Below are 18,875 nucleotides of genomic sequence, written 5' to 3'. Positions count from 1 at the left end.
GTCCTAGCGTGGAGGCCTCGCTCAAAACGACCAGATCACAGACCTCCAACAAGATGGGAGGATGATATTAAAAAGATTGCGGGCCCGCTCTGGAGGAGAGAAGCAGCAAGTCGGGCTGCTTGGAGGAGTTTTGGAGAGGCGTATGCCCAACAGTGGGCGCATACTCGCTGAGGAAGAAGAAGATGCTCTTAAAAATTTACCATCATCAGCTAAAGCGTAGTCCTTAAGCTGGTTCAGCACGGGGAGCGTGACGGTATGGACGCCACCAGCGTGCATGCAGGCGTATGTGTTATTTGTGCACTGAAAACATTAGAATATACAATTTATTTTACAGTACATATGGTGCTACTTTCTCGCACTAGTGCGTAAAAGAGCACTTTTCGTGCATATGTCGAAAGTTTAAATAGCCATATGTACTGTAAAACGTTGTACGATACACGTGCAAATAGGTAATTCGCAACTCGAGTCGATTTAAAACACTCCCTGCGGTCGTGTTTTAATTTATCGCCACTCGTTTCGAATTTCCTCTTTTCCGCACTTGTATCGTAAATAACTATTACAGTACATATGCTGCTACTTTCTCGCACTAGTGCGTAAAAGAGCACTTTTCGTGCATATGTCGAAAGTTTAAAGGGCCATATGTACTGTAAAACGTTGTACGATACACGTGCGAATAGGTAATTCGCAACTCGTGTCGATTTAAAACACTCCCTGCGGTCGTGTTTTAATTTATCACCACTCGTTACGAATTTCCTCTTTTCCGCACTTGTATCGTAAATAACTATTTCACCTCAGCAGCTCGAACAAGCCTACTTTCGTCACTCCCTGGAGTGAGGAAAGTGCGAATTTCCTCACTCCAGGGAGTGAAACAATGTAACTTTTTAATTTAGTGAAGGCCATGAACTTCATACTTTTATTACATTTTTTTTATGGTACTGTACGGTACGGTCCGGTCCGGTCCGGTCCGGTCTCGTCTCGTATCGTATCGTATCTTATCGTATCGTACATATTATAATACTTTTTTTTTCTGTTTATTCTATGTAATTCGAAATACATTTTAACCTTTAATATGTTCTCACTACTGAGGTGAAAAATTATGTGTGCAACACGAGAGCAAAGTTATTTTACATCTCGTGTTTTTGAGTCCCTCGCTACGCTCAAGATTCTACCTTAGAATCACTCGTTTCGCTCGTGATTCAATTATAGTATCTTTCGCTCTCTCGGGACTTAAAATAAACACTCGCAAGAAAAACCAACTTTCCTCTCTTGTTGCACATTTAACTATTATTACTTCTTCCATGCTGTAGAATTGTAGATTAGGCTCGATCGACGAGCATAATAAAAATGTTCAATTTTTTTTACTATTGATGACAATTCATTTAAGAAGCGCTGGTGGCCTAACGGTAAGAGCGTGCGTGCGTAATATCATTTGATATTTGCCAGTCGCCTTTCGGTGAAGGAAAGCATCGTGAGGAAACCGGACTAATCCCAATAAGGCCTAGTTTACCCTCTGGGTTGAAAGGTCAGATGGCAGGCGCTTTCGTAAAAACTAGTGTCTACGCCAACTCATGGGATTAGTTGCCAAGCTCCCATGAGCCATGGCGAAATGCCAGGATAACGCACGGAAGATGATGATTGACGACATAAGGGAAAAGCCTTAAGTCTTATCTTTCAAAATGAGCATTAACAGACGCCGCCGCCGGTCTAGGACCATGCATGATTGAAGTCTGCCTTGGATATTTTTCCTCCTTTTACAGATTTAACCCTCTGACTGCATCACATCTCTGTGGCGAACCTCTTTGGTCGGCTTACGTCCGCCTGCGAACGCAGGCCGCTAAGCCAATTATGTACTTCTCGTTTTGATCAAAAGTGACTGATGTAAAATGTTGTTCTTTGATTTTGTCAGAAGAAAATATAATTAGTTTTTCTTTCTTATTTGTTATTTGATTATTTATTTATACCAAAAATAGAAGTCCCACATCTCTAAAGTCTTGCTCAGAGCAAGCTTACGGGCACGCTGGGCATCCAGCATGTCTGGATACTTACCGGATAGAGATGGACTGGGTATGAGTACTGCATGTCTATATTGTCATCTGGGTTCAGAACAATGCTCAGCTCCACTGCCTCAACGACGTAAAGAGCGTGACTGTCCTCTTTCTCCGTGGCCTGAAATTGTCAAATAAAACTTTTAAGTTCAGAAATATTTGTTGTTGTCATCCGCTGTAGGGAACATTGCTAGAATACTATACTGTATTAATATACTTGTAGTTGTACTTGGGGGTTTTCAGAAAAAATGGTACTTACCATTTACTTTTTTCGAAAATCAACTTTTGGGTTATTTAGACTCAGAATCACGAGCACTATTGATGAGACAAAGAGAAAAGTGTCCCCAATTTTTCATACAAATTTTGGGTGTCAGTTTTGTAACGGTCCATACAAAATGTATGTGAAAATGCGTTACAAAACTGTAATTTTTTTGGGGACATATTTTTTTTGTGATTCCGAGCAGAAATAAAATAACCCAAAAGTGATGATGAATTTCAGTGGTGATGATGAAGTGATGGTGAAGAGATTGTGATGGATTTTCGAAAAAAAGTAAATGGTACACTTTTAGGTGAAATGCCTACTTACATTGGGTAGGAGAAGACAGTGGTATAATTGAGCAGAACAAGGTAGCCATCACAACCAAAGGTGGTATGTCTTTACTGTTGGATAAAGCTGTGATGGAACAGGACTCGCCAGCCGTAGTTGTCATCCGTTGGAGGGTACATTGTTAGACAGAGCGGTGAAGGAACAGGTTTCAGGAGCGGTGTCTATTGCTAATATGTTCAGTTTATAGTCTAATCTAGTACTTACGTTGGGTAACAACAGACAGTGGTATAGTTGAGCAGAACAAGTAGCCACCACAACTAACGGCGGCATATCTTTACTGTTAGAAAGAGCTGTGATGGAACAGGACTCGGAACCATAGTTGTCATCCGCTGGAGGGTACATTGCTAGCGGACCGGTCAGTTTGTGATGCAATCTGAAATCATTTACATGACATCGTAAGACTAAAGAATTGAAGTCATTTGGAGTTATTGGAGCAAATCTTAGAAGTCCTACGAAATGCTTCTATTTAAAGACTTCAATGAATGCTGGGAAATAAATAACCGGTGTACTGTAATGGCAAAAATTTTGTCAAATCAAAAAAAAAAAACAGGTCTTAGTATTCGACTCTGTAGACTTAATTAATGCTCAGTTGTTGGTTCGAGACCATTTCGCTAAAAGAAATTGAGTTTGATTCAAATGCAATCTTATGTGCTTGTCTCTTAGTCATTTGGCTTAGTACTACATATTTAGCACTAAAAGAGTTATACGAGAAATAGTCTCACGTTTTTCTCCCTTTTATTAAGTTATAAATAACTGAAATAACACTCACATTTTAGCTTCCAAGTCACACTCCATTATATACACGTCGCCATTTCCCCTCAAAATCAGAAGGCTGTCGGATCCAGATGTAGTAGAGAAGTCCACAGCTGTCTCCCAAACTGTCCAGGAGATCGCGATGCTAAGAGACCAGTTGGGTTAGAACCGATGGTGAAGATAAATAGACTCACGTTTTAGCTTCCAAGTCACACTCCACCATATACACGTCTCCGTTCTCCGTCAAGATTAAAAGGCGTGTTACTACACCACGAAGCCGTGTCTCCCGAGCTGTCCAGGAGAGGTCGCGATACTAAGAGAAAGGCAAACTTAAGCCCGTTGGTGAAGATAAATATAAGTAGACTTACGTTTTAGCTTCCAAGTCACACTCCATCATATACACGTCTCCGTTTCCCCTCAAAATCAGGAGACTATCGGATCCAGGTGTAGTACTGAAGTCCACAGCTGTGTCTCCCAAGCTGTCTAGGAGAGGTCGTGATGCTAGTAGACCGGCAGGCTTAGGACCGATGGTGAAGATCTTGACGAGCTTTGGGCCAGATTTCAGGGCTATGTTGTACAGCCTGAAAATAAGAGATTTTGATTTTAGAACAGACGTTTAACTTGGGTTTATATGTTAGGTTTTGTCACTTCCGTTTCTTTTTCGAAGAAACCAAAAAAGCCATCATCCAGCGAGCAGCTTGTATGCCACCGTTGTCATAACAATTATTTATCATCGTTGCGATTATAAAAAACAACTCGATAGTTGGACTAAAGGCCGTAGAAACCAATAGTTGTCGGATCAACTCCTGGCATTCTACAACAAGGTCTGTGTACTATGTTGGGGACGTGACAGGTCCGTCAACTACCTTAATAACCTGCAGAAATCTGTTTTATATACAGTTGAATTTAAAGCTAAGTTATGAAACAATATAATGCCAAATATCGGCTTCTTAGCTTTATCAGAAGTGTTAAAAAAATTGCGTCACGTACGCGACACATTTTTAGAATGCCCCTGGTAGGTTTGATTTCAATAATGACGTTTTTGTTTTACCTGATGGTGTTGTCAGAGGCCAGGACCCATAGGTGCCACAGCGAGCTGGAGTACCACTCCACGCGACGGACTTCCCCTTGAGAGTAAAGAAAGCGTTCCTGAATAAGGTAGGGTTGAATAAAATGATAAGGGGGTGTTTTACCTGATGGTGTTGTCAGAGACCAGGACCCACAGGTGCGACAGCGAGCTGGAGTGCCACTGGACACGACGGACTTCCCCTTGTGAGTAGAGAAACCGTTCGTCTAGGGAAAAACTCCTGAAAAGAGAAAAAAAGGTCTTTAAAATTTTGGTACAGATCAAACCATATTTTGTTTTTATTTTTGAACAATATAAAGCAAATGGTGAAAAGTGAAAACGCCAGCCAATGATTTGTGGGCAGATCTCCGGCAGACACGTTACATCTGTATCTAATTCTCGCTATACAATGGAAGATGAGTTACATACAGATGTGACAAACACATTTCAACGTATATTCATATTCATAGTTATTTCAACAATCAGCAACCAACAGACAAGCGATAAAAATCTCTCGGTCATGGCAAGGTACCACTAAATAAAACTTGTAAAACAGGTCTCTACCTACAGCAATATATTTTAAACATTGCCAAAGCAAATAAAACTTAATTTGTTACCTCTAGCTAGCCTGAAGCGATCTAAGTGACAGCGAAACAAAAAGACTACTGTCACTCTCACTTTGCGTATCAATTTGTCAAATATTTGTCGCTTTATCACATGGCTGCGTCATCGAGAACAATAGCAGACAATAGATAAAATAAAGGATGTCACGCCATTCACACACGTGAAAGAAAACTCGTATCCAAACGTCCCCTAACACCCCACCTAAATAAAAATCATAATTTTCACCCAAAGATCCGGTGGCCGGTGTCCGCACCATTATAATCGGGCTAAAAAAGAACCATTCATATTCTCGTGATAAATACGAAGGAAGGTTTCACCCTTGGCTTTGATAATAATTTGATTATGGCAGCCATTTTTGTTTGCAAGGGTTAATCGGACGTTCGGAAATTGTGGTTGCGTTGAAAAAAGGAGTTTCATGGGAATTGGGGGAAAGTGAAAATTTAATACTGTCGAATCCATAATTTAATACAGGCAAAAATTTCTTTCATTTTTGGTACATTAGGCATGCTTATTTTAAGGTCTACGTTTGACTTAAATATAACCTACACCTGTAGGTTCAGTCACAGAATAAGTAATAATATTATCATACAGAGCGGCCACGCACCGCCCCGCCCCGACTCGAATTACCTCGCCCGCGACAGCAGATTGACGGCTGTTTGCCGGCCGCTCAGTACTATTTTTAAGCAACTTACTCACACTATGACGTATGACGCGTGTACAGACGTGCCGTTCACACATAGAAACGCAAGTGTATTTTGATGTATAGCGTGTCCGCCCTGTGGTCCAGTGGAACTATTTTGAAGTAGTCTGTTAGGAAAGAGAAGAGTCGTGGAATGTATGGGGCCCATGCAATACATTCCACGACTCTTCTCTTACTGTAACCTGAGTATGCATAATACACACAACAAATCATTCCTTCATTTATTTTAAATCATGTCAAGTTTGTCTGTTTGTTGGTTTGTGCCCTATTTTCCAATGGAAGAGCGATGTCTCCCGACACAAGTATCTTTATACTTAATGCCTTTTATGTTTTGTGTATTATGTGTTAAAACAAAAAAAAACTAATGAAAATCAATCAACATAGTCCGTCCCTCCTTTCTTTCCCTCCCTCCCTTTATTTTTATTTTATTTTATTTTATTTATTTGATACACTAGCAGCTCTTGGAGCTGATGCGTGTATATCGAGCAATTGTATTTTATTTTGCACTTTTCAAAGTTCTAAAGTGTGTATCTAGTCTATTTTTGAAAGTGTTTACTGACGGTGCACTAACAACAGTTTCTGGTAGAGAGTTCCACACATTTACCACACGATTCGGCAAGAAGTGTTTCTTAGGGTTGCTAGCACACTGGGATTTGACAAGTTTCTTAGTGTCCTCTCAACTTTACATTCTGGCTTGATATGTATAGGTCTCATCATCATAACTCTTAAAAGCCTGGCTCTTGTCGGTGGAGTAACCGCCACTCCGTTCTTCTTTCTGCCGCTGTTTTGAGCTCCTGATACGTCACTTGATTTTCTCTTTGGCTTGGTCCAAAAACGCAAGTCTCGGTCTTCCTCTGCCTCTTCTTTTTTCTATTCTTCCTTCTATTATAGACTTTATGTAAGTATCGTGCCGTATCAGGTGCCCCAACATGTTTACCCTTCTGTTTTAAATTATTCTCAGTATAGGTCTAGGTTATGCAAGGTTATGCAAAAGGTATCAGGGCAGTTAGTACACAGATTAATACGGTAAAACATTGACGTGATGTCCCAAACGCTTCTTGAATACCAATGTCAACGTAAGACGGGTCGAAATCAGTCCGAGCCCTATCAATCAATCTCCCGTAAGCCGGCGGGCAACCCTCTTCTAATGCGTGGGGTGGATTCAATTTGAATAGTATTTATGATGAATTTGTGTTGTCCAGTCACCTGCGATAATAACTTATACGACGAACCGGGCCAAAATAATATACAGGGTATCGCGTTTGGTCTCTATCAAGCGAATGTATGTGTAAGCTCCAGAGATAACTCGCAAACAAGTTTGTATGCAGGTGGGTCAGTTATCTCTGCAGTTTACTGTACTACAAATGTGCTAGTTGCGGGAAGCTTCCAAAAACTTCTCGGTTCACAGGAAACCAAGGAAACTTTCATCTGAAAATGGAAAAATTCGATGCCCATACAACAATATGAGATGTCATAATTTAAAACTAATATGGGACTTAATCGCGTACAAACTTACGTTTATTTATGGCCTGACGTTTCGAACGTGACGTTACGTTCGTGGTCACAGACAGACCACGAACTAAATTATATTAAATTATGAGTGAAAATCGTGTTAGTTTAAATCAGTATAATATGAGATTTCTTCGAAAATTTACCAAGTGGTAAAGTTTCCGGTGGGGTCAGTACTAATGATAGACTATTTTACGAGAATCAATCAAATTGATAGGATTTGACAAAGGATATTTTTATTATTTATATTTTTATAGTATGTTCAGCGAAAATAATTTCGTAGACAGACAATATAATACCGAGGACCGGCCAGTTTCCACAATAGGCGGATTAGAAGAAAAGTTTAAAACCTATTTACCCACTTTCGACGTACGCGACGTAGGTGAGTATAATGCGCTTTTGCTCACGTTGCATGAATCCCTCTGTATTTAATTGGTGAGTAAAAGTTTACTGGACTCAGATTACTAATAGTTCCTACCTACCTAGTAAGTACTAGTATAACTCGACCGCGACAGCCTTCTGGCCGAAGGGTGTCCTGTTTCGGAGGTTCCGGGGCAAACTGCCGAATCCGACACAAGAGCAGATGATTCAACGGAGCCAGGCCGTTCTGTCGCCAAAATAGTGTTTAGTTTTTAAGTTTATGAACATGTATGTTGGTCTATAAGTTACATGTAATATGGGCCTTGTTGTCTGGATCAAATTTTAAAATAAATAAAATAACAAAAAGCTCCAAACTCGAGATCGTTTAAACCCTGGCTTGTATCATCGCCCACACTGTTAACTGTCCTTATGCCTTTTGTAATAAGGGCCACCGATGGACAGTTAACAGTGTTGCTGTTTGTACCTGTGTCCAAAAGTAGGAAGAGAAGAAAGACAGGTAATAGAGAATATACAAAGTGTTACAAAGGTTGGTATACTTTTCCCTTAGCGTCCCGATTCTACCTCTACCCCACTTTCCCGTACATATCATACTACGTGCGTAAGGGGTCCGATTTCTTTGTCCAATGTCGTTGCGTCTCACTCTCTCATTAAGCAAAATGCGTGACGCAATACACATTGGACAAATAAATTGGATAGTTGGAATACCATCCTAAGCGAGCCCCATAAGATAGAGTAAACAAACTCAGGCAAAAGGACAATAAATTAGAAGTGATTCGCATGTACACAGAAAGGACCCAAAGAAAACGGCACATTTAAGAGCGTAAATCACACAATTTTTACATACCAAAGCGAGGGTCATCACGAACACGTGAAAATAGAAAAAACCGTAACAAACGGCCCACATTAGAACAATCGCGGGCGCGCGACGTCTCCGGAACAAAAACCGATAAAAACGCGAAAAGGTTCCGATTCGGTAAAAAATAAGAATTAGACAAAGCGTTTGGGGCCTCTATACGTGTCCAGTTTTTTTTACGAGCAGCCCTTTTGTCCTTCCGGGTCTCTTTTTTAAATAGATCAGCGAGGGTAAGTAAGGCCGGACATCCAACCTGAATTATTATTGTGGATTTTTCTGCTCGGCATTCATAAATATTTTCCCGAGACCCCCGCCCAGGATTTACTCGAATCGGCGTAGAATTATAAATTCGTTTAATAAAATATGATACGATAAAGCCGCTTTTTTACTCGAGCGGACCTCTATTATATTTTGTTTAATTTATATATGAATAATTTAATTTAAAAAGGAAATCTCGGGGCTAATGAAATTTTTGTTTTCGAGATAATGAATTGAAAACACGTCGCCGGACGGTGTCGTCGCGCTGTTATTCTTTTCTCGGCCGCTCATTCGGATTCATCCTCCGTATTTAAAAACCCAAAATAAAATAAAATATATAAATGTATTAATTATGGAGATGAATTTACGCGCGGTACTATCGCGGATTCTGCACACGTTTTTGTAAGGGATTTTTTATCACGCGTGTAAAAAATTAATTACGAATCTTACTGTGCGGCGAGCGATATAATTCGCGTGTTTTTACAGTTTTTTTGTGGGTTACCGGGTGCAAGTGAAGGTAAAAAGTATAAAACGCGGGCGGTTTGAGATATCGGTCCGCAAAAAGGCCAACGACGCCTTTAATCAACACGCAAACGACCCGGCGCGCGATCAAACGGGCCTGTATTAAAAATAAAAACCGCCACACAAATATAAAACGGAGAACATCGATCCAGACTGCCACGACCACGAGGGATTAAAATCGTAACGAACACACAAAAATATTCAAATACAATACTAACAAATTGATACAAACACTCATTAGGGCCGAATCGCGGAAGGCTCCCCCTGCGGGCGGGCGGGTGCCCCCGAGCCGATCTCACCGACATTACAATCCACATCCAACGTACAAATATTATCTAAAATTCCTTCTCATTTATAATCCTTTTGTGTCCTCAGCGCGGTCCTCCGTCAAATCCCCTTCCCCCACCGGGCGGTGGGGTATTTTTATATTTTTAATCGCGTCGGGCATTATCCAAATGGACATTGGCGGTTGTGCCGACTGTCGCTGCCGCCGAGATGATAAATTCTCCTTTCGTTCGACACCCGCACCCTGTTTTGTTTCGTCCCTTCTCTAATGTGGCTCCTTTATTTCTACTATTGGCATCGAAGTGGAAAAAAATGTACGCTCCGTCATTAATTATGGGCGATTTGTCTGCGGCTGACTCGCGAGCATTCTTCTTCTTTCCGGTGTTCGACGATTAAAAATGGCTTGCCATCTGTGCCCTTCTTCGGCTAGGTTTTTTCCTCAAATGAGAATTGATTGTGGCAATCCGGGCGATCGTTTGATGCAGATTCGAAGCGCGCCGGCCGCTTTCTTGTTCCTTGATCGATGTTCGCTACATTGTCGCTTCTAATTACCTTCCGTTTTTAATAAAGTTTTTAATAATGGCCGACGGGAATGACGTTGCGATGAATAATGGTTGATACGGCGAGCCAAAAAGACAGCAAATTGTGAACTAAGAATTATATGGCGTGCAGGTGGCGCGGAAAATGAAGATATTTGCGAAGAGGGAAAATAAAGTTTGAGGCGAGGGTAATGACGCCATCGATAACCCATAAGCGGGGAAAAATCGGCGACAAATCATCCCTAATTTCCCTTCCGAGCGATACAATAACACCGATCCCCTTTTAAAATTGCCGAACAAGAAGAACAATATCTTCCGTAACATAAAATTCGAAAAAGTTTAATGGAACCTAAATCCTGACCAATAAAACATAAAAAACCGCAATATATTGTGGAAGAATCCGAACCGTCCATCGTATTAGTGCGGCCGCAGAGAAGAGACGTGGTGGTCGCTACTTTGCATATAGAAAAGCAATTCGTTTTTTCGCGTGTTCACGAAAAATAGAAAAACTCTGTTAAGCGGAGCTCCTCAGTTATGTGCGGTTCCGTAATGGGTAATATGCATGTAGCACTTCTTGAATAGCTAGCCGAGAACACTCTTTGAATAAGTATATATTATGTAACGAACTCTTTGCTTGTTTATTAATATTGTTTATTTATGCAGCTATTTGTAAGGAGATCTCTTAAATGCTTTGAAACTTATTGTCACTTAGGCTTGAACTTCTTGTTTTTTTTAAATACCTTGGCTACGGGCATCTCTATTCGTCTGATCTGTCAGTGTCAAAAGTGACGCTATTGATTGAAGAAATGTCACTTTTGACACTCACAGATCAGATCCATATCGAATACAGATATAATTCATATTCTTTTATTAAACTTAGAATACGCCTGTAGGCTTCTTACTCCTTCGTCATTAGTTATATTGGGATAATAACAACCACGCATGTTTCTAGTTTTCTACATCATAACAATTGTAATCTCTTCTAAAAAAATGAATTGGAAACAGAGTTAATATCACAACCTGTCCACTGTTGCTTTATAGGCCCCAGACTATGTGTTGCTCCAATCGGGAGGCATTTTTTTTCGACCAACTTCCTTGCTTATTTAGGATAAAAAACAATTGACCAAAGGCCACTCCCGATTAGAAACCCTTTCCCAGTGTCCCCAAAAAACGGAAAAAGTGCAGTGGATTGCGGGCAAGAATTAATGGTGCGAAACTTCGGTTTGCCCGAAGCGCGATTCAAATTTATGTACGTCCACGTTCAGGCTTTTTTGAACAAGGCGATAGTGTTTTTTTTGCTAGTTGATTATGTGGGGGTTTGTAAGTTCTTTAGTTTTTAAGTACATTTGCAGCGTTTGGGATTTGTTGATTTTCGTTTATTATATATGAAGTATTTTATATGAAGATGTGGCAGTGTTAACATAAATGAGGATTTTGGTATGTTTTATGAATTGTTATAATTTAGTAGTAATAAAGTTAGTACAATAACTACAATAATCAAAAATATTCTTAAGGAAACCCGAAATATCAAATGACAAAAGGGCATAGTCCTGTCATCAAAATAATAATGAATTTTCCATGAACGGACGGACGGAACCTAAATCTGTGTATGACACTACCTCGTACCTACGCGTACGCCAATCCTTAAGATTAACCAAAGTACATACATACAAGACCCATGACATACCTACTATATATCAAAAGCCTAGTAATCAATAACCACCAATCGCAGTTGACGAACGGCTATTAATAAGCAAGCCTAGCGTGTTCACCTGTAAGCCGATATTGCGGACGTCAACCCGTCACGCGCGCAAATCTGCCGGCGCGCAAAGGTGGCATATTTCGCGAGTTGTTTACGATAGGTACGTACGAGCCGCGGCCGCGGTGTCGATTGCGGACGACGTGTTGCACAGGTTGTCGGTAACATTTTTGATACTTTTTTTTTACTTTATGTTTGAGGTTGCTAAGTGGGACCTGGAAGATTGCGGGTCACTTCTGGATGAGATTAGTTCAGGACTGGGACAAGTGGCGTACTGGAAGAGAGGCCTATGCTTAGCAGTGGGCGATAAAGGGCTGATATGATGATGATGAAGTGGGACTCGGACCGAATGGAAGAACAAGAGAGGCCTTTGCCTAGCAGCAGGACACTAAAATAGGTTAACAAAAAACCCTCCCTCCCGCCTCCTCCAAATCAGTGTTTACGCGGATGTAGTCGCTGGTCCGAAAGTCGCATCGAACCGGGTACTTTTAAATGTACCTGAAAAGCGAGCGGCTACCAAGGAAAAGCTCCCTGGTGCCATTGTCGATGAGGAGGACTTCACTCTGGTGTCGTCGTTATCACCGTCAAACCGACTAATTCTGGCTTGCGGGTTGCTACACCGAATAAGGCGCTATATGTGTCGCGCCTGCATTACACCGCCACGGCTTCTGAAGTGGTGGAGTATGTACACCAGAAGACCGGTTACACGCTGAGGGTGTTCCAGCTTCGATCGCGCCACTACGTGCACTTTCACTCTTTTGTGGTGCGAGTGCCGCGACCGCTGCAGAGGACCATCAAGTGCGCGGATTTCTGGCCGAGTGGTGTCGTGTTTCGGAGGTTCCGGGACAAACTACCGAGTCCGACACAAGAGCAGACGATTCGACGGAGCCACGCCGTTCTGTCGCCAAAATCGCTTCTCAAGTATCATATATATAATCAACCCTCATGCGTATTACCTAGGCACAACCATCTTCGCAACTACTTTAGCGAATATCAACACGCTGGAGCAAAAAACTAGAAAATTAGCAAAAGAAAATTCCTAATTATAACAGAGGCGTGTTGAGTTGAGTTAACATGTCGCTACGGGGTCAAAGTAGCGTTGGAAAAGATGGCGCACTCTGACAACACCAATTATCGAATGTGTATAGCTACCAGGAAGAGACAGTAATACACCTAAGGCCAGGATTACACTTGTAAGTTTTACTTACGTAAGTAGGGACAAAGCTATTTGCTAGAATGAGATAACGATATTCATATCTCATTCTGTAGTATAGCTGTGTCCCTACTGACGTAAGTAAAACTTACAAGTTTAATCCTGGCCTAATGTGTGAATGTCATGCCCACGCCATTCAGAGAATGAAGGACTTCGGAGCTGGCTATCTGGAACCCAAGGAATTCAAAGCGCTAGAAAAGCGCTTGAGTAGGCACAAGGTGGCTCTTGAGGGGAATACGCAAAAGATCCCGGTGGGTGATGGCCTGTAAGCTCCTGAAATAGTAAGATACGATGAGTATCAACACGCATACGTTCCACGAAGCTTTGATGGAGCGAAACACTAAATTAGCAAGTGCACAGCAAGTATCAACACGCATATATCCCGCCCTAACATTATCGTGTGGTCACAACGATCGCTTCACCTCGCCGGCCGTTCGCATTTTTACCGCATTTTTTCACCGCCTTTCCTTTTTCCGCCGCGGTCGAAACTGTTTAATGATTTGAAAAACGTGTTCTATCAGGCTTTACGCGGAAACAACCGAAAAAAAGCCGACAACAAAGGGTTCACGGCAAATATAGACTGGTTTTCTCCTGCATTTGCCGCCTTAAAACAGTTTTTCTGTTCGATTTTGAGCTTTAAAGTCAGTGTGATTAGGTTTTGGGTTAGATTTTGATAGTACATATTGGTTTTTGCAGGTAGATCTCATCGGCAATTTATTATATTTTGTCCGTTGTGAATTTACGATTATTTGCGAAGGACAATGGGCGGTGGGTGCGATCGGGCGGTTTCTAACGCCAATAAACGTGTGACGAATGCGAGCTTATCTGACGGTTGACAATTATCGGTATGTCACAGACACATACACGCTATACTAGCTAATCATTGTTGAATCTGATCCGGAATTCCGGTTAATTTCAAAATGCGGAAGTTGTTACAAGAAATTTTTTTTATGTTTTGCTCATTAATGTTGAGTAAATAAAGTGTAATATCATCATTCGCTTGCCCTTGTCCCATTCACTTGGGGTCGGCGCAGCATGTCTTTTTCTTCCATACATCTCTGTCACCCGTCATCTCATCATTCACTTGCGTTAGTTTCATATCATCTTTCACACAGTCCATCCACCTTTTCCTCGGTTTTCCTCTCCTCGTACTTCCCTCCACATTCATTCTTAATACCTTTCTCGTCACATGACTTTCATCCCTCCGCATCACAATATATTGATAGCTTATTATGCAGTGAACTAACTTGGAAGTGTGAAGCTAATGAAATTATGGATGGTATAGAAAGGATGCCAATCTCTTATGGCAGAATTGTTGCAAAAGTGACCGCTTTCAGCTTTAAATAATAGTTCCTAATCTCTCCGGTGGCGCTAGTTAGGCTCTGGGACATGAGTATAACATGAACCATATAAGGCAACAAATAACCCGACCAAATTACGTAGGTTGTTTTTGGTAGTATTTCGGTGTATGGTGGCGCCGCCTAATTACTGTTTTTTGATGGACACTTTTCATACATAGAGATTTGGCTCCTTTATACAGTCTCCATGAATGAAATATTTGCCTTGAAACTCCCGGCAATTCATCGTGATTGTATGACTGCAGATTACAGTTCCAATAACCATTTACCAATACAGATATATCATTAGAATGATACACGTATCATTTGATATTTAACAGTAGCTTTTCGGTGAAGGAAAACATCGTGTGGAACCGGACTATTCCCAAAAAGGCCTAGTTTCCCTTCCGGGTTGGGAAGTCAGACGGCAGTCGCTTTCGTAAAAACTATTGCCTACTCCAGCTCTTGGGATTAGTTGTCAAGCGGACTCAAGGCTCCTATGATCCATGGTAAAAATTCTACAAACAACGCCAAGAAGATAATGATTGCAATGAAAAGCATTAAAAATACTTGAAACTCTCGTATGTTTAAATACATACGTCGTCGCAGTTGGCGCAATATGTTTCGAATCGGTTACCTATTATATTAATCGCAATCCCTTGATGTTTTGACTGCTAGTCACGTATACAATATAAAAACCAACATTTCACCCAAAATTAAAACAGCAAAAAGACCAATGGCTATTAAAAATATTCGTATAATTTATATATTTACGTACCCGATGAAATATAACGAACGAGGGTCACCCGATCGCTTCCGTTGTTTTAATTAAACAAACCGAATATATAGGTAATATACGCGGGTATAATATATCGTTGCATTATGTGGATTGGTGGGCTACCACGGTAACGGCCATAGATATCTTCATATTTCTATGGAGAATGCTTTGCTGACGATCCTAATTTAATTTACATAATGAGCATATGTAGTAAATCGATGAAATGAAGTAAGTGCGCATGACTATATTCGCCATCAAAAGTCATCACCAAAGTCATCATGCACTCTTTCACTGTTGTTAAGATCGTGAAAGAAAATTATCATTTTATCTGTGTGTAGGTAAAGGTACCATTCGAATTCAGACTACACCAGCATTACTGCTGCCGCAAATGTCAAAATCTCGTGCAGTAAAAGAAAATTATCATTTTATCTGTGTGTAGGTAAAGGTACCATTCGAATTCAGACTACACCAGCATTACTGCTGCCGCAAATGTCAAAATCTCGTGCAGTAAAAGAAAATTATCATTTTATCTGTGTGTAGGTAAAGGTACCATTCGAATTCAGACTACACCAGCATTACTGCTGCCGCAAATGTCAAAATCTCGTGCAGTAAAAGAAAATTATCATTTTATCTGTGTGTAGGTAAAGGTACCATTCGAATTCAGACTACACCAGCATTACTGCTGCCGCAAATGTCAAAATCTCGTGCAGTAAAAGAAAATTATCATTTTATCTGTGTGTAGGTAAAGGTACCATTCGAATTCAGACTACACCAGCATTACTGCTGCCGCAAATGTCAAAATCGATGTTGCTGCCCGGTTTTTGATAATTGCGGCAGTACCTTAACATGTACGTCAAAGCTGCTACGACAGATCATTTGTTAGTTGTAACACTTGTGACCTTAGTATGCTACGACGCTACGGTGTGCTACGCCGTAGAACTGCCGATTTCGAACGTTAAAAATCCTATTAAGAAGAAGAAAATACCGTGCCTTTATCATACAGTTTTAAATTAAAATAATTGCTTTCAGAAATTGAGCTAATTGAATTTTGAAACCCAAGAACAATCAACTGATAGTTTAACATAACTTGTAAGTATTTCGTACTCACATAAATCACCTCAAAGTAACAAATAGTAACGCACCCATTAAAAAATAGGGGAAGTATGAGTACGAATAGAAAAATAGGATTACACATTTATTGTATTTGCGAGTGACGTTTAGTATGCACGCGGGTCCCTAGGGGGCCCTAGGGCCCGTGCTCAAGATCAGCCCGCCAGTCGATACGGGGAAAGCCTTGTTTTATGAAAAATTTACAAACTTTAGAATGAGTATTTTTCACTAAAACAGAACTTATGTAGGTATAAAGTAGCTTGAATGTTTTGCACCCTAGTGTACGGTAGAGTTCAGAAACATCTTAACAAGCGAACGTTCCAAAAATATTACACGACCTTAATGTCAGTGTCTTAGAGGCGTTTATACCTATATATATTTTTGGAACGTTGGTCTGTTCAGATGTTTGTGAACTCGACTGTAAAAAACGTTCAAGTTGATACACATGGTGCGGGTAGTTCGAAAACCTCGCGTAGCAAGATGTCGATGTCAACTTTGGCCAGTCTTTCTTCGAGACCATTTTATTGTCATTATTGTCATTAAACACATATTCATTTATGCTAACCATACGAAATTACATCAAATTAAAATGTGACGACTCCATCGCCCGCTAGTTTTACCAGCGCATTCAGTCAACGCAGGGCAACTATTGTGGTGAACTGTTGGGGAGTAGCGACCCCACGTACCCGAGTGCTCCTGGGGAGTTTGTTAGCCCCGGCGGCCACGGCGGAACCGGTCCCAATATCTCGACTATATGCCATCTTCCTAGGACTAGGCGTCTTTGACCAACTCTAAGGGCTAGCAGTAAGCGCTTGCATCTCTTATACGAATTCCTTACGGAATTACGATACAGCGAGAGAGATCGGTGCTGCCATCTATACACAACTTTGGGAACAAATCAATTTATAGGCTTATGTGGTTCAAGGCGTTAGCCAAAGACGCCGGTTCGAATCCGGCCTACACCACTGGCGGGCTTCGTCACTTTTTCTTTAATATATTACATCTATTTATAATTTATATATAGTAGTGTGACTACTTAAAAAACAAATCAAAAATATTTTTTAAATAATTTGATTTCTTCCCAAAGTTGTGTATTGCACTTTATTGCACCGATTGTTTTATCCTATATTTCATCTATGCCTGGTAACGAAAAAAAATTTTGTATTATTTTTTTTTGTATTTAACCACCCCTTCTTCGGTCTAGTTAATGATTGTCCAGTGGCACTGTAAAAAGGGTTTTAAATATTAGAATATATGCATATTTAATATCTAAGTCCGATGACCTCTCCTCTGTCACCCTTCAAATGCGCAATAATATTTGAGGGGTCAATGTTCTAAAGTTTTATATTTAAACAAAGACGATCAAAGTGCATAGTTAGAAATGTTTTAGATAAATATGTATCTGCAATGAAAAGAGTTTGTATGGCGTTTGATTATACAATAAGTCAATCTTTAGAACTCATCAATTACTTGAGAAAAGCAATCTTTAAAACTCAGATTTACTTGTCTCATTAACTAGACCAATGGATCTGGACTTCTGGTGATAAGGGATCACTCAACAATATTTATTTTCGCCGGGGACCACTAACTGTTTGGAAATGGTCCGGAAATCAGTTGTCCGCGGACCACCGGTTAAGAACCACGGGTTTAAATTCTTGACCGATTATAATATTACTTTTAATAACTGTGAATCTGATTTTTCTACTTACTTACTACACAAAAACATTTTATTTCTCTTGCTACTACTACTTATAAATAGAAATAATACAAAAATATACTAAATTATAATATTAGAAAAATTAAAACTAAAGTTAAACCTAGAAATAGAATAAAAACACAAACTATAAGATTACTTATGCACGGTTACCGTACATTGACAATCAAATTACATTACACAATTACATATTCTACTCAATTAAATTCAAAACATTCCAATTTAAATTTTCTTCAATCGCAAACACACGAATCCAAAACAGAGGCATTATCAGAAAAATCATTAATACAAAATTCCCGTACGGCGGATATACAATAAAATTGGGGCCCATAAAATAAAATGGTTTCAATAAATTGTAAATGGAATCGGCTCCTGAATGTGACTGCGACTCCTGTTGGGTACAACAAACAAAATTCACCCCGCGACTTTCGCTACAATGATGTAGGATTAATAGAAGTGATATTATATTATCCAGATTTATTTCGGAGTATGTACAATTATAATTATTTTATATTTAATATAATTTATTTGAAACAGAAAATGTTTAACGTATCACTCACATGTCGAGCGTGAGCATGAGCGCAGTGAAACATGTCGAGCGTTTTTCGACTTAAAATATTAAGTCGAAAAACGCTCGACATGTTTCACTCCATACCATTCCATGTTTCTGTCTGTGTCTCACGGAAGTTTTGTAAGAAAATGTTTGTTTAGGTCAAGTCTTGCCAACAATATTAATTAAATTAAATTAAATAATCATTTATTTTCAGGCATGGCCCATAGAAATGTTAATACGCGAGGTACTAGTTTCTTTGACAATCCAAT

The 18,875-nt window shown here is 40.1% G+C and overlaps 1 protein-coding gene across 1 annotated transcript in view; it reads right to left on the bottom strand.

Moving 5' to 3' along the window:
* LOC134750065 (nuclear pore complex protein Nup88) overlaps window positions 1-18,875 on the bottom strand; it is a 172,808-nt gene that overhangs the window by 15,227 nt on the left and 138,706 nt on the right. The window contains exons 3-7 of the mRNA XM_063685153.1: window positions 4,599-4,712; window positions 3,774-3,986; window positions 2,857-3,025; window positions 2,047-2,166; window positions 201-300 (exon numbers count right to left, since the gene is read on the bottom strand). Coding sequence (XP_063541223.1) covers window positions 201-300; window positions 2,047-2,166; window positions 2,857-3,025; window positions 3,774-3,986; window positions 4,599-4,712 — 716 coding nt within the window. The remainder of the gene's footprint in view (window positions 1-200; window positions 301-2,046; window positions 2,167-2,856; window positions 3,026-3,773; window positions 3,987-4,598; window positions 4,713-18,875) is intronic.

This window comes from Cydia strobilella, chromosome 19 (assembly GCF_947568885.1).
Source record: "Cydia strobilella chromosome 19, ilCydStro3.1, whole genome shotgun sequence".
Classification (NCBI taxonomy): Eukaryota; Metazoa; Arthropoda; class Insecta; order Lepidoptera; family Tortricidae; genus Cydia; species Cydia strobilella.
Note: the sequence above shows the minus strand (reverse complement) of the source record. Positions and strands in the feature narration are given on the sequence as shown.